Source organism: Coccinella septempunctata, chromosome X (genome assembly GCF_907165205.1).
Source record: "Coccinella septempunctata chromosome X, icCocSept1.1, whole genome shotgun sequence".
Lineage (NCBI taxonomy): Eukaryota > Metazoa > Arthropoda > Insecta > Coleoptera > Coccinellidae > Coccinella > Coccinella septempunctata.
This window is the reverse complement of record NC_058198.1, coordinates 22,811,481-22,828,885: the sequence shown is the minus strand read 5'-3', so window position 1 is coordinate 22,828,885 and position 17,405 is coordinate 22,811,481. Positions and strand designations below refer to the sequence as shown.

General features: G+C 35.3%; 1 protein-coding gene across 1 annotated transcript; it reads left to right on the top strand.

The window, feature by feature from the left end:
• The first annotated feature begins 1,128 nt into the window (after positions 1–1,128).
• On the top strand, positions 1,129–8,576 carry LOC123322200. The gene is made up of 2 exons (XM_044910071.1): positions 1,129–1,552; positions 7,338–8,576. The coding sequence occupies exons 1-2, from the start codon at positions 1,550–1,552 to the stop codon at positions 8,313–8,315; spliced, it is 981 nt and encodes a 326-aa protein (XP_044766006.1). The 5' UTR covers positions 1,129–1,549; the 3' UTR covers positions 8,316–8,576.
• The last annotated feature ends 8,829 nt before the right edge of the window (positions 8,577–17,405 follow it).

Genomic DNA, 17,405 nt, shown 5'->3' with positions numbered 1-17,405 from the left:
AAACAAAAACAGGAACTGTCGGTCAACAAATCTGTTTGCAATTTCGGTTCCTTTTTTCTCAGAATTGGTTCGATTTATTTCGCGTTAAAATTTAATAGGGTGGCAATTATGACGATAATGTTCCAATACCCTTATTTATTTGACAGAAGTTCTCTCTCATCGCAGTATTCCGAAGGCTTCAGTCTACTCAAGTCAAAGTATCTCAGAACTTAAAGATTTAAGTGCTATTTTATTTTTGTATGCGAAAATGTCTTTTTCTAAAAGTACTCGGTTTCCTATGTACAAAAGAGGTAAGTTTTTATTTTTAATTCTATTTTCATCCGGTCATGTAACATGTCCACATTTTATTCAGTAGATTGCCAATAAAGCATTCCGAGAATAGAATATAAAAATATTGCTATATGTGACAGATACATGAAGTTTTCAGCGAAAAATGAAATTTTTACTGCTTATTGACTTATGTGGTGTGAAATGATATATATCACGAAATACCTACGTTTGGAATCAGGATTTCTGAAATTTTTCATTATAACTAACAAATGACATTGAGTATTTTACCTGAACTCAATCCCTCACTCCTTTTTTTTATTTTTCGTTAAAAAATTCCCTTCATTATAAACAGCACTTAAGGAAATTTCTTCAATTGTTTGGTGCGGTTGTTTTATCGAAACTTTGGATCGAAATTGGATGTCTCGATATTCTTACTTTTCTCGGAATGATATAAAGGTAATAACCTGATGTTTTTACGATATTTTTCAAGTGTCTCCTTCGAAGTTCGTTGATTAAATAAGTTTTTCGCTGACATTAAATGAAATAACAGAAATTTTTCCATTTATTGAATATAATATTCATTGCTTTCTAGATATAATATTTATTTTATATCTATATAAACTCAAACCAGAATACCCAATATCATAGGTTTTACACTGAAGATGAATCAAATCACGGTTACTCATAAACTAAACGTGCAAATCATATGATTCAGATTCTGGATAAGCAAGATAAATGAAAAATGTACAAATGTACCTAATCTCTGAATAAAATATGCACCGAAAATTTTATTTAAATAATATAATCGAATTTTGTGAATTGTTTTCACTATTCTGTTGAATAATTCAACTAGCGTACTATATCAAGTATCATGTAGTGAAAATATATGGATGAGTGTCAGGATACTATAATCAGATATAGTGAAGCAAAATATGGAAAATAATTCTTCCCTATTAAAATTGATAATTGGTGAGAAAAATTAAGCATTTTTTTTATTCAAATTAAAAACTTTAAAGTCAAAAACAATATTTTCCACTATTGTGCGTCAGGAGGAATAGGAACCATGTACTGCTCAATTTATTGTAGGTTTCCTGTACTTATCTTTCATTAAAATTTCCTTATACTATTTAACTTTTGATTTTTAGATTCAACACCTGGACCAGGTAGTTATGATATCCAATGGGGTGCAATTGGATGTGATTCTTTCAAATTTAAACTTTACAGCACTGCAAGATTTCCAAACTATAGAAATAATCACAGTGGCTCTAAGGAAGGCAGGATGGTGAGTACAAAATCCATATCGAATAAAGCTACTTGAAAAGAATGCTGCTGATTGAGCTAAACATTTTTTTATTGAAGTAAACTCCACCATTAGCTAAATGGCTCGAATTAATTTCCATTTACTTCGATTAATATTATAATTTAATTTTTTTTTGGAATTTGGATAGTTTTGAATACGATTCGAATCATTATCAATGAGTGTGGAGTGTGTGGAGTGGTTCTTTCTTCTGATTTATAATATATATACTTTATTGAGGTTATCTCTGACAATTTTCTGAAAATTTAGATATTTTCGCCTACATCTAAGGCAGCTGTGGAACGCCACATGACAACGATGCGATTTCTTTATATCAAACAAAAATAAGACAACTGATATTTATTCTATTTATTGATCAACTAAAAGTTAAATTAAGTGTTCATTAAGTTTTGAGGGTTTTTCTTATCATTTCTGGATTATCATTATTATTATAGTATTTTGGATTTAATGTAGAAATTGGGGACGGGCCATATACACTTTAGATTTCAAATATCCCCATGAAAAAGTGTCCAATGGGGTTAAGTCGGGACTGCTAGGAGATCATAGAATGGTCCCGTTCGCGTTCCTGCCAATCCACATATCGTATATTTTCATTCTGGACTGGCGTTCTACAGCTGCCTTAGATTTAGACGAAAAAAACCTGTTTTTAAACTGCCAAAAATAACCTCGATGAAGTATTTATATTTGAAACCAGAACAAAAAGCTTTACCGATTAAGAAAATAAAATACTGAGAGTACCATTTAAAAAATAAGAGTTCACATAAAATTCTTAGGTTTACGATGCTTTCATGCATTTCCTAGTACTGAATTCTTAATGCCCATAAAAAATACTACAAAATTGCCCATTTAAACGTTTTCCTACGACCCATATTGACTGAGATAGCTATTGGGTAAAATAGAAACAATCACCCGGTACATGCACGACATGTTGGATGAAATTGGTAATGTCACTTTTTCAGACTCTAGTCGTCCCAACTCGGCAAATTTCATACTTTTATTGATAGCAAACTAAGATCAATAAGATTCTTTCACCTCAAATTCAATATCGCATCAATGGAAACCTTATGCTTTAGAAAATTCGTTGGAACAATTAAAAAATATTACTTCCAACTTTTCGACTCTATCCTTTTTGAATCCCGTTTTGAAACAGATTTTTTTTCAAGTGTCTGAAAGGAGCATGGACGTCATACATCTTTTTTATACTTACCTCCATGGTCATTAACATGAAATTATAAGTGAAATAAATTTCAAGGAGTCATAATTGTTCCGTGATGTGTTGTGAAGGATTCAATTGAAGATTTCAATTAAGACTGTATAATAACTGTAACCAGTTTGGAATGAGATTTTTTTCCAAACTTTGATGCCTGATATATAAAATATCTTGTTCACAGAACTTTTTGAGCTACCCAAAATTGTTGATTATTTTTCTTCATCCCTTATAGTGCTCAGCGTCGGCCGTAAGAGCCAGAAAGGACCTACTCATTCCTACAATTTCAATAATTATCGTTACATTCTGAAACGAACTCTTAGGAAATTATACAACTAAACCTTCCACTTCAATAGTTCTGTTGTTTGGTGAACACCGCATGGAAATCCGTTCAGTATCTTTCAATATTTTGGAAAAAAACGCGACGGAGAACTTTATTTTATGATATTGAAAAAATTATTTGTCAATGTCTAGCTATTTTATGCATCATCACATTTACTTAATACTCACCAGAAGTAGATTGCAAATTTCGATAAAGATGGTAAAAATGGATCTTTGCGTTTGACCACTAGATCATGCTACGGGGCATAAATGAGTCTAGTATGAAAAATTCGAAGATAAAATCATTCGAATGCTCCATCAACTACGCTTAACCAAATGAAGTATTCAAGCTAATCATAAGTAAATAATTAATGTAAGATAACGGTATATTTTCAATTCGTCACACTGTTTCGTAAGAAGTGGAAGAAAGTATTATTATGAGTAATATAACAAAAGAAGACTCCGATCGTAGAAATAAAGCCTAAAACATGAGTTCTTAATGTTTTTGGTCATTCGTTGAGATAACATTTTGGAAATTTCGAAAGTTTAATAGTTATCATTGAGTATTAAACTTTAATATGATTATTTCAATATCATAATACTCAATGTACTTATTTAACGTTGATATCTGTTGTTGATATCCGTAATTCAGTTTCGAAATTTCGACAGAAGCGGACCCAGGGGCCACGTGCACCGCATTCTCAAGATTTCTTATACAGTTTTTATGTGCTCAAAAACTAAGATTTTCGGACGGCTCTTTGAATAAAATTTTTATTCGATGTATATTGAAGAGTCAATTATTAATTATTACATACATTTCCTTATTATCTTATACTCCTAAAATCTTCAACATTTCCACAAAGTATACTGAAAGTGCGAAGGTAGCATTCTACTTATCTAAGAATATTACCACTGTATCACTCACATACTTAATTCAATAACACGATTAATACTCCTTAGATTCAGATTATTTTACGTGCATTGTTTTGCATAAGCGTGTCACCAAATACTGTAAACCTATTCATTGATCAAAATAACAAATTATTATATTTTTTGAGGGCCATCCGAATAAGCTGTTGCAAAAACAGTGGATCATATGCATCAAAAATTTTTTATTATTATTATTATATATTCTGCCGATAAGACTATTTTCAAGTAATCTTATATAAATTTCTTCTGACAAATGTCCTTATGTGAAAAATACTCTCCTTTGGAAACGTCCTGAATATCGACCTATCTCAGTGTTAGAGTAGGTCGTCTTGGAACAAAAAATATAGATTCAAACACATGTGAAAATGTGATTCATCCTGCTTGAATTCTTTGCACACTGAAGTTAACGTGAATAGTGAAATAAAAGATTGGTTTTTTTATTTCATTATTCATCAATCGGTCAGGTATTGAAGAAAACATGCAGAAGTTTGAAATTCGTTCAAATAAGAGAGCATAAAATCTACAGTCCATGCTATAGCGAGATAAGCTAAATGATGTCGGAGTAACATTTGATCAGACATGTACCCCCAGTTCGAATTAAAAACATTGTCTAGCACTTGAAAAACTTAGATGATGGATACCAGTTTATTCTGGTACAGAGAAGGCACACATTGGTTTCAAACCACTAATCATGGTTTCCAAACCTATGGAAGGACAACAAATGCAGAAGTTTGAAATTCGTTCAAATAAGAGAGCATAGAATCTACAGTCCATGCTATAGCGAGATAAGAACATGGCCTGAGTGGGTTCAGAACGAGTGTACATACGAGGGGAACATTGACAATCGTATCGAGTCAGTATATGAGGGTGCATATGATGATGAGACTGAGCCGAAAATTACAGAGATTTTCGACGATGGGACCGGATCGCTAAATGATGTTGGAGTAACATTTGGTCAGACATGCATCCCCCAGTTCGAATTAAAAACATTGTCTAGCACTTGAAAAACTTAGATGATGGATACCAGTTTATTCTGGTACAGAGAAGGCACACATTGGTTTCAAACCACTTATCATGGTTTCCAAACTTACGGAAGGACAACAAATGCAGAAGTTTGAAATTCGTTCAAATAAGAGAGCATAGAATCTACAGTCCATGCTATAGCGAGATAAGAACATGGCCTGAGTGGGTTCAGAACGAGTGTACATACGAGGGGAACATTGACAATCGTATCGAGTCAGTATATGAGGGTGCATATGATGATGAGACTGAGCCGAAAATTACAGAGATTTTCGACGATGGGACCGGATCGCTAAATGATGTTGGAGTAACATTTGGTCAGACATGTATTCCCCAGTTCGAATAGGAAATTTTGTCCAGCACTTGATAAACTTAGATGATGGATACCAGTTTATTCTGGTACAGAGAAGGCACACGTTGGTTTCAAACCACTAATCATGGTTTCCAAACTTATGGAAGGACAACAAATGCAGAAGTTTGAAATTCGTTCAAATAAGAGGGCATAGAATCTACAGTCCATGCTATAGCGAGATAAGAACATGGTCAGAGTGGGTTCAGAACGAGTGTACATACGAGGGGAACATTGACAATCGTATCGAGTCAGTATATGAGGATGCATATGATGATGAGACTGAGCCGAAAATTACAGAGATCTTCGACGATGAGACCGGATTGCTAAATGATGTTGGAGTAACATTTGGTCAGACATGCATCCCCCAGTTCGAATTAAAAACTTTGTCCAGCACTCGATAAACTTAGATGATGGATACCAGTTTATTCTGGTACAGAGAAGGCACACATTGGTTTCAAACCACTAATCATGATTTCTAAACCTATGGAAGGACAACAAATGCAGAAGTTTGAAATTCGTTCAAATAAGAGAGCATAGAATCTACAGTCCATGCTATAGCGAGATAAGAACATGGTCAGAGTGGGTTCATAACGAGTGTACATACGAGGGGAACATTTACAATCGTATCGAGTCAGTATATGAGGATGCATATGATATGCAGTTTATTCTGGTACAGAGAAGGCACACATTGGTTTCAAACCACTAATCATGGTTTCCAAACCTATGAAAGGACAAGAAATGATCTCTTCGCGGCTTCTGAACATATATTTAACGGTTGCTCCACAGAGGACGAAGTCTTTAGCTCTTTTCGGCGGTTTTCTGTGAGCCGAAGCAGGTCGAATTGTTATTGGGGCCAATCATACTAACAATCAGTGCCAAATTATGTAGAAAATTTCATTTTGTAAAACAAATTTGTCGTCTGAATCATTTTCATTCGATTGATAGTTTTACATTCATTTCAAGCAATTGCATTCAGAATCACATTCAAGAAATTTCAAATCGAAAAATATATCCACACACATACATTTCATCAACGAAGATAATATTTCAAAATTTGACGTCAAGTATCGTAAGTCCAAAAACATTCATCGGTAGGCTATGCAATTTTGAAGTTGATATTTTGTGTCCGTATCTCTCGCTTGTATACTCACAACCTGATGATTCACGCAAAACCAGCACGTCTTGCTTGATACTTTCATCAAATTAGGAAGATTAACACAAAATGTATTTGAAGCATTCATTTGAATTAGAATACTCAAATGTTCGAATTAAGCGTAATGTTCAAGCAGTTGCATAACTTACCGGACGACGAATTTTTTCATTTATTGAACCATTGTTATTTGACAAGGTGAATATATAGGAATGATGTTTTGGTAGATGGCCGATTAGTTTCTGTAACTTATGATTGCTATGAAAATTTGGTTACAATACAAAGTAGAAAATATTCAAGATCGATAAAAAGTGTCCAACTACCGATACATCCAAAACTTCAGAAGAATCGTTGCGTTGTCCCAAAACCTCTAATAAGCCATCCACCCCGTACGTATCATTTCTATTATAAATTTTCAGAATGCCGTATTGAATGAAATTGTTTGAAATGAACCATTATATTCATAAAAGAATTGGCAATTGATTAAGATGCAGAAAATATAAGAGGAATTTTTCCGAGTATATTGTGCAAGAAAAACCTTGCACTTTTCGAATTTATTAATTTTCGTTGAAAAACGGTCGTTCCGTAATAACTTTCTGCTCCTATCTTCGATAGTTTTTTGATAGCATATTCGGACAGCCAGAGACAAATACATATTTATTGAGTTAAATTTTCAATTTTGCTCAATGATTAATTTAGTCACACAATCCAGTGGCACACTGTATTTTCAAATTCATTTTTCCTATATAAAACTAATATAATTTTTCAGTCTGATGCCACCGTCATGAGGAATTCAACTTCAGTGAACATCCCATCTTCAGCGCATTGTGTTCAAGGTAAATTCTCAAGAAGATCTCATTTAGTTGCACCGGAATCCCGTAGAGGCCAACGTGATCCATTTTATGCCAAAGAGAATATTAAAGAAAATAAGATAGGAGTTCATGTCAAAACGAGGAGAATTCATTCAGTTGGTAAAACACCTATCCTTTCTTCACAGAACGTCAATAATGCTAGAGATCAGGTATTTTTTAAACCAACTGAACCCAATTCTACCAGTGTGAGACCTCCAATCAAATCTAGAAACTATGAACCAGGATATTCGAACCCACCTCAAGTTAAATTTAAACTTTTGCCTCAGCTTGGAACGAAGGTAAAATCTGAGGCTACTCACACATTATTTGACCCATCCCCAAATAACAGCCAGGAGAGAAGACATAATCGATTCAGTAGAGAAAATTCTGAATTTCTTGAAGAAAAACTATTGAATGATCGGTCAGAGCAAAGGAGTACATCGAAAGCTAGACGCCGATGGAAGAAACCACCAGCGAATTATGAATTCCAATTCAAAAACGGAATATTGAAAAATGTCAAAAGGCAAACTTCCTCCTGGTGTGAAACGAACTTCAAATTCCGAAGAACCAACAATTCTAACGTTACTTCAGAGAATGGAGGTGTGAATATAAATATAAAAAAATCAGAATTTGGTGTCGTTCATAACAAAATTATCAGAGAGTCTGCGTGTGGCGGGCGGAAGCAATCAATTAGTGATGAATGTGCTCTCGATAATTCTGGCAACTGTACACTTCATGGTAGAACCTGTGATACGTATTGGAGAAGTGTTTATTTAGTGAAAAGTATGAGACTACTGGAAAGAAGTTTGACTCAACGAGAATCTAAATCAGGAAAGATTTTGAATTTGCTTTCGGTTCTCAAACAAGAGGCTGAAAATCTTTGCAAAACTGCATAATAGTTGGCTCAGCAAAATTGAATTATTTCGAATTACATTCTTTGGATTATATAAATTTTGTCTTCAAAGTCTATAATTCTTGGCCAAGCTTTCGAATTTTATTCAATTCTTGTTCAGGGCTTCTGTACAGTTATAATTTTAATTTTCAGTTTCTGGTTATTTACTCACCGAATGTGAGGTTATGTTATGTTAGGAGTTATGCTTACACACATCGTCTGAAATTAAAATTTATAAACAACTAATGTATGTTATTTTGTATAAAACTGTTATATCCCATATTCTTTGGACTATATATAAGCAGATTATTATGTTTTTTTATCGTAGTACTAGAAATAGTAATAAGGATATAAATTCAGATGCTTACCACCCGCTGATATGAATATCAATCATCTAAAAAAAGCGGGAGTACTCCATTTGGGGCCTTAACGATGGAAAATTGGCTAAACCAATTCAGATCGTAACACTTGTTGATATTCATATCAGCGAGTGCTTCGCATCTGAATTTATCTTTATTATTGTATTCATTGCCTCTCCGTTTAGGCGTGATCATTCTTTATTATTACTAGAAATATTGTTACGTGTGGAACGAGCGTTAGTGGTCTGCAAATAGAGTTAAATAGGGAATAATAAACAAACCTGCCCCAAAGAGTGTATCAACTCTATGGTGTTGCATCAACGTCCAAGAATGTCCAAAAGTGTCCACCTTGACCAACAATAATCCAAAATTTTCACTGTTCAACACTCCGAAATGTGTCTCCACCGCAAAATATTATAATTCCCATCTGTGCGGTTTTGGAAAGAAAACAGAAAAGGAAAAGGGGTATACGGAACACATAATATACTATAGCCGAAACATACCCCCCACCCAGAAAAATTTTGCAAAATAAAAACAATATGAACGGAAAACGTGAATATTCTATTCGTGTGAAAATAATAACCCCAATATTTCATAGAAGTAAAAAAAAACAATAAATTCATAGTCGATTGAGTATGAAAATCTGGATCCGCTAATGAAAGTATGGAAAACCGTTGAGGCAATTCTCCAGACAAATTTGCCGTAAATCAGAGGTGATGGGGGTAGCACAATATTGCTTGAAACTTCTGAAAATCCCTAATTGAATGAATAGAAGATATTTTGCAAGTAACGATACCCTAAGGTGTTTCTGAGTGGGGATTGAAACAAAAAACCATCAACTTCTGAACCAATCCAAAAGCAACAGTAAACCAATCCAATCCAATATGACAAAGATGTCATTTATCTTTGTCATATTGGATGTCTCCCGATGATGCTTTACACTTTATGTAACTTCATAAACAATATCCACCCTAACATTGATTTCATCCTCGAATTAGAAGTTGATAGAAATATCAATTTTCTGGACCTCTCCATCTCCAGACCAAATAACGTTTTTTTTGAGTTAGAAGTGAATAGGAAGCCTACATAAACGGATTACATCATTCCGGCACATTCACATCACCCACATAATCCTAAATTTGCTTCTTTACGTTGCTATATCCACAGAGCCCTCAATATGTCCCTCTCTGAAGAAAAACGTTTAAGAGAACTCAACATAATAAAACAAATAGCCTTTAACAACGGATATAGCCCAGGTTTAGTGGATCACTTCCATAAGAACATATTGTCCAGAAGAAGACAGGATTTGGCATATTGTTCTGGACTTGAACCGGATATATTTCTCTCTTCCCTAGTTAGGAGACTTGTCGAATGCCATTTCACGCATCCTTGAGGCTTCGTGTGAGGGAGTGAAGATCTCTTGTTCTAATTCTTTACTCCTGGGTAATATCTTGTGTAAATCGAAAGATAGAGTAAAAAGTTTAGTAGCGGCATATATAGATTGAGATGTAATGATATCTCATACGTTGGACAGACGAGGACAAGATTGGTGGTAAAAATAAAAAAACATTTGAACAGGCCCCAATTATCAGCATTTGGTCATCACCTAAAGTTCACAGGTCACTCGTTCAGCCCCAACCACATTCCAAGATCCTCCACAGACTTGTAGCAAATAACTATAACATCAATATGAACCTTTTAGACTTTTTAGAGGATATTTTTATTTTTATTCAATTTGTGTCGTGATCTCCAGATTCCCCGTAGACCACTACGCGTATGATCATATTTGTTTCAGATTATCCTGCTGTCAGCATATCTAACAATATGTTGGAAGTTGAGATGTTTATATTCTATCTTTCTCTGGTTTCTCGAGATTATGATATTTGTGTCACTCTAAATTTTTTGTTTTCCTATAATTGTCTATAATTACGCCGTTGAGAGAATTTTTATATTTTTGATGTTCGATTTTACAATTTTGAATGTGCTGTTTCGATACCTGTAAATGTGATAATTTCCTGGACGGGTAATAACATTATTTTATTTATTTATTATTATGATACATCCTCATTCACCCTTCCAGGAAAACCCTGATGATGATCTTCGAGTTTGTGCTCGTCAGCATCACCCTTGAGTATTAACCTCAAATATGAATAGTCAAAGTATCACATAATACTGACGAGCTCATACAAGAGCGAGTTAATAAAAGTTATGAAAAGAGTTCGATCTCACGCACTACTAACAAAAAAAATGTTTGTAACGTGCAAAAAAGAAATACAGGGTCTTGTATTTCAGTATCACATGTTACTGGTGAGCTCATGCAAGAGCGAAACCAGTCTATCGCCACTCACATTCGATGTCGACACGGTCTTCAAAGTATTCTGAAGATTTCTGCCAGTTATGACATGAATGCTTTTTATTTCATTGCAGGCGACTTTATCATCTAGAGTCCACCAATAACGAGCGTAATAAACAAAAGTTTCTTAATATCATCAGCTCTTTTGCTGCGAAATTGGCGATTACTGAGCCCACAAGAATTGATTCTTGTTTAGATAATATCGTAACAAATTTTGAGATATTGGGCCATATGCATAAAGAAGTAGTAAATGCTTTCACTTCAGTTTATTGAAAGGAAATTATACATTTTATAAGCAACTGACAAAGATAGTATTATAGTAAAAGCCCAGATTCTCGAGTTCAATAATTGTTTTTCCTCACGGGGAAAGAGTTTAACATTTGAAACACGTATGATTTGTGAAACGAATATGAATAAGTTCGCTGACATTCGGTCCAGACAAGATTGGAGTTTCATTTATGAGGTTCCTCCGAGCGATGTCAATAAACAAATGTCCTTGTTTCATGATAAATTCGAGAGTATTTACGATGAATGCTTCCCGATCAAAAAGATTAAAAAAACACCAGGCAAATTTAAATCTAGACTCAAACATCCTAATGATAGTATTGCTCATATGAAAAACTTGCTCGATATTCTGTATGCAATTTCATCAAAAAACTCAGAATTAAAACCAGTTTACTCTAAGGTTAAAACATTGTATATAACCATTTAAGAGAAGAAAATAAAAAATTAAACATGAACAGATTTCATAGCTCTACCAATAAGTCAAAAACCTTATGGACAATCGTTAACGAAAAAATTGGAAAAAATAAGGATCAATCTGACATTCGCATGAAGGAATCTCCTGATACCATAGTTGAGAATTTTAGTCGTTTTTTTTCCAACTGTAACGGATGTTCTCTTCCTTCTACGATACAAAACAAATGCCTTGGTTCTAGAAACTGTAAAAGTTTCTTTTCTTTCGATGTAGATGAGTTTGAAATTCTGGAAGTTGTTAAAAGCTTACCTGGGAAGAAAAGTACCGGCATTGATGATAAGGACATAAATGTGATAAAAAAATCAATTCATTTCATAGTTGAACCTCTCAAATTCATAATTAACAACAGTTTCAGAGAAGGCATTCTTCCTGATTTGTTGAACTGCAACAATCAAACCACTGTATAAGAAGGACGATCCTAGCGAACTGAAAAACTATCGTCCTATAAGCATTTTAACAAATTTTTCTAAGATCTTCGAAAAAATTCTATGTGGCAGATTATTGAATTTCTTCAAGAAATTCAAAGTGATCAATGAAAGACAACACGGTTACATCAAGGGCAAAAGCACAGAGACTGCAATGTTTGAGCTTCTTGAGAATATCATCAGCTCCTTTGAAGATGAGTCTATGCCATTGGGCATATTTATAGATTTTACAAAAGCTTTTGATTCTGTTGTACATGAAGTTTTACTGAGTAAGTTAGAACATTACGGTGTTAGAGATAAACAGCTTGATCTCCTCAGAAGCTATTTGAGGGATCGACCACAGATTGTTTCGATAACTATTGATGGAAAAACATTCCGCTCATCAAACGTCATCATAAATCAGGGTGTTCCGCAGGGAAGTATTCTTGGACCCCTTTTGTTTTCAATATATGTTAATGATTTGCCTAATGTCATTCCCATGTGGAAATAATTCTTCACCAATTTTGCAGACGACACTAATGTCAGGATAAAAGCCAAATCATCACTTTCAGAAGACCCTTGCTCATGATATAATTTTTTCAATAGATGAGTGGTGTCTAGCCCATTTGCGAATTAACATATCAAAGACCAACCGCATTTTATTTTCTCATTGCCGTTCCCGATCAGTCGATATGTCTGCTTTCCCCCCTGAGGAAATCACTAGACAGACCAAGTTTTTGGGTCTTACTCTCGACTCACAGCTCAGTTGGCAGCCTCATACAGAGAATGTAATTGCCCTACTTAGATCAGTGATCTATGCTCTAAGGGTATTGAGATCTGACTCTTCTGAATCTTTTCTGATGGCTGTTTATTATGCGAATTTTCAGTCCATCCTGTCATACGGATTGATTTTCTGGGGTGGCAGTGTGCTAATATTCGGATTAGCTTATAGACAATCCTGTAGAGTCATCTTCAAAAAGAATGGACTACTTACACTGTCTGGTCTGTACATTTACAAGTTGATGCAATTTTTCCACAAAAATCCCCAATATTTTCGGAGCTTCATATGGCCTAGTCTTTATCCTACCCGTCACAATATGTTGGTGTATCCAGTGCATAGACTATCTTCTACCTGTTGGATATTGGTATTTGTTTTTTTTTGGAAATGTTGAATTTTGAATTTATTAATGTTTGTTCGTAAAATTTCAATGTGTGCGATAACAAAACGGGTTTCAGCGGAAAGTAGCAGGGAGTCGACTATGAAAGGAATACAATACACGCAGTCGTCGTCCGACAGAACACATATTTACGTATCTAAAAGTAAGGAAGTCGTAACTCCAGAAAATATCAAAATTGTACGTATGAGCAAGGTTTTGAAAGGTTACTTTCAAGAAGGCAATATATGGTTTAAAAGGATATAAAGACTTTATTTTCCAACTAAACTACTCTTCAACAAAATATACTAACAATACCGAAAGGGGATGCTCATATATGGCAGTGAAACTATACAACTGCCTTCCTAATATTATTCGCGAAATAAAAGATTTCAAAACCTTCAAAAGGAAAATATTCAATTTTTTAATGGGTTCGGAACCATATTCTGTGACCGAAATTTTGTTGATTGGGAGCAGTTTGTAGGGTTTACATTCTCTTTTCATTGTCATTTATGTATATTTTTTGACTTGTTTGTGTTTCATTCTTGTAATGATTTAACAAAATGAATAAACTATTGTTATTGTTATATATATCTTTCATAGTCTTTCGGCATTAATCTGTCTCAATAATTTTTAGTATTACTTGTAGTGCGTGAGACAAGGCTCTTCCTTAATATATCTACTTTTGCACTATGTATTCTACATAAGTGCAATCTTTGAGTTAATACTCAAGGGTGCAATACAACTCACACTCAGTGAACTGAAAGATGTCCGCTACCGCACGGAGGTAGATTCCTGTTTCAACTCTCTATTGAGCCCCCTAGTGAAACAACCCAATTCATCGGATTGAAGCCGAAACTTTACCGCCGTACACTGGCGGTGCTTATTGGATACCCCTAAAATTATTGGACCTATCGAATTGTTCAACATCCCGTATAATCAACACTGTACAATGTACTTGTACAATTAATTCAAGGCAAAAAAATTTTACTTCGATGCAATTCAAGGTTATTTTCGTGACAAAAATTCTACTTTTCATTAACTAGCAAAAATCGAAAATACAATGATACTTTTTTACAGATTGTTCATCAGAAGTTGCAATTAATATCAATTTCAGGATCACAAGATAATTTTATTCCTAGCTTTGAGTATTCAATTAATACACTCAGTATGTTCGAAGGTATACTCTTTCTCTCTCTACAGAATTTTTGTGTTGAAAGTTTCATCGAAGAACATGAGAACAATCGTATATTCCAACGCCTTACTAAACAATAATATAACCTTGAATTTTGAATCACTTCATATGATAAATCAAGCAATTAAAACATAATTATTCTTCACCTCTAACAAGAGCAAACAAATAGGGCAGCATTAAGATATTCCATCTGCTCGATTGGTACCGGACCTTTTTCAACAGAACGTCCATTAAATGTCATAAAAGTTGAAAATTTATTGTTTCAATTTTCGAGAAGGCCGAAATCACTATTCCAAATTTTCTGTAAGAAAAATAAATCCATAACGTCCCTGGCAAGTATTGCTTATTCTAACGATAAAATCTTTGGGTACTCTCAATGATATTATATACCTTTGTTTTTTCTCTTGTTCATTAATGACTTACCAGACTATCTCGTTGCAGCTATTCTAGTGATGTTTGCGGATGATGTTTCTTTGGCGGTCAGAGCGAAAAGTATTGAAGAATTGAAACATATATGTGAAGAACTTATTAAGCGATTCCTCGACTGGTGTCGTAAAAATTCGCTTATTATAAACTTGGCGAAAACTCAAATAATTAAGTTTCAAAACCGCGATTTCGGTGGGTCTACTCCACTTGCGGTGACAGTTGCAGGTATTTCTCTTGACACTGTTGAATATGTCAAGTTTCTGGGACTGCACGTTGACAGGTTTTTGAGATGGAATTTTCAAATTGACCATTTATGCCGTAAGCTCAATAGCTCGTATTATGCTCTGCATCGTCTGAGGGGGTCTGTCTCCACAGAAACCCTATTGAATATATATTATTCTATTGTTTACAGTCACTTAAACTACAATACCATCCTATGGGGCGGATCGTCGGAATGCGATCGTGTGTTCATCACTCAAAAAAAAATCATTCGTCTTATATTCGGCTTGAAACCTAGAGATTCATGCAGACTGATATTCAAGAACTATCAAATACTTACACTACCCTGCATTTACATCCTAAATTGTCTTTTGTATGTGCGATCTAATATTAATTGTCTCACGAAATGCTCTGATTTCCATAGCTATGGAACTAGGAACCGAAATATGATTTGTGTGCCAAGGCACTCGACGGCCAAATACGAGTCATCCCCCAGATATGCCGGTATTGCATTATATAATCATCTGCCGAATAGGTTTAAGTCCATGAATGAGAGAATGTTCAAGAGGGAGATCAAAAAAATGTTATGTTCCAGGGGATACTATGATTTGAAGGAATTCTTTTCTGATGTATTAGAATAATAGTTTTGTATTGCTTACTTACTAGTAATACAGTACAGATACCTCTGCGGTATCTGAAAGGATGAATAAATTATGACTTTAGCCTTGCGGCTTTCACACTCCTCTCCAGAGGAAGATTCACTTATCCCAGATATCAAAAGGATTAAGCTCTGTTGGAGCCCTTTCCAGGTTTTCGGGCTCGTGGTGGTGGTCGGGTCCGGGTCGCTCCTCGCCTCCCTGCTGTAGGTTGGATTCCTGCTCCACCCGTACTTCCTGTCGGCGCAGACGGTGTTCCTCTGCATTCCCCATGTACTTGCGTACAAATCTCGCCGTTCCGAGCAGTACCGCCTTCTGCATGACTCTATAGATATTTTCGTCCAACTGAAGTTTCCTCAAGTTCTCTAGTAGTTTCTTCGGTATCAGGCCTGTAGATGAAATTACAATAGGGATGGTCTTGATATCTTTCAGCTTCCACTGTCGTCTGGTCTGTTCCTCGAGATCTCTATATTTTGAAATTTTTTCAGTGTGTCTATCTAGACGATTGTTATTATTCGGAATTGCCACGTCGATGAATAGTGCTGTGTCCTCATCCTTATTGAGCAATATGAGGTCTGGTCTATTGTGGGTTATTTTTCGGTCTGTGAGAACCGTGCGATCCCAGTAGAGCTTGTGATGTTCGTTTTCCAGCACAGCATCTGGATGGTAATTGTAATAAGGAACCTTTTTCAAACTTAGGAGTTGGTATTTTAGTGCCAATTCTTGGTGAAGAATCTTGGCAACGGCATCATGTCTATTTTTGTACTCCGTGCCCGCGAACTTCAGACATCCCCCGGTGATGTGCTGGATAGTTTCATGTGTCGCACAGCCATAACGACAGCTATCGTCAGCCACTGAGGCATCCTTGGCGATGTACTTCATGTAATTCCTTGTTGGAATCACCTGATCCTGGATGGCGAGCATGAAGCCCTCTGTCTCAGGAAACAACCTTCCGGAAGTCAACCAGTAGTTCGACGCAGATATGTCGACGTAATCATGGTTGACCTCGTTCTGGTGCCTCCCATGCAAAGGTTTGCCAATCAGTTTCTGCATTTTACTTTCTGCAGAGTGTTCGACGGTTTCCAAGTGATCCTGGTGTAGCTTTAACGGTGTGGAAGTATCAGCAACACAAACTACTCGATGGAGTTCTGACGAAGCTGCCTTGCTCAAGAAATATTTCCGAAGTCCTTCAATTTCCTGGGACATACGGTTGGACAAATCAACAATTCCTCTACCCCCAAGATGACGTGGCAGCTCGGTCCGTTCTATTGAGCTTTTGGGGTGATGTTTATTGTGTTTAGTCAGCATCGTCCTTATTTTTCTCTGTAAAGCTGCTAAATCGGTGGTCGTCCAAGAGATAATACCAAATGAATAGCTCAGCGCCGAGCAAGCGTAGGTGTTAATCGCTTTTATCAGATTCTTGCTGTTAAGACCAGTTCTCATTATCCTCCTCAATCTTCGGGTGAACTCCTCCGTTATTTCTTTCTTCATCTGGGTCTGATTGATTTTTCTTGCCTGTTTTATGCCTAGATACTTGTCTCCTGCCTTCAATGCTTCAATTTCTGCACCTT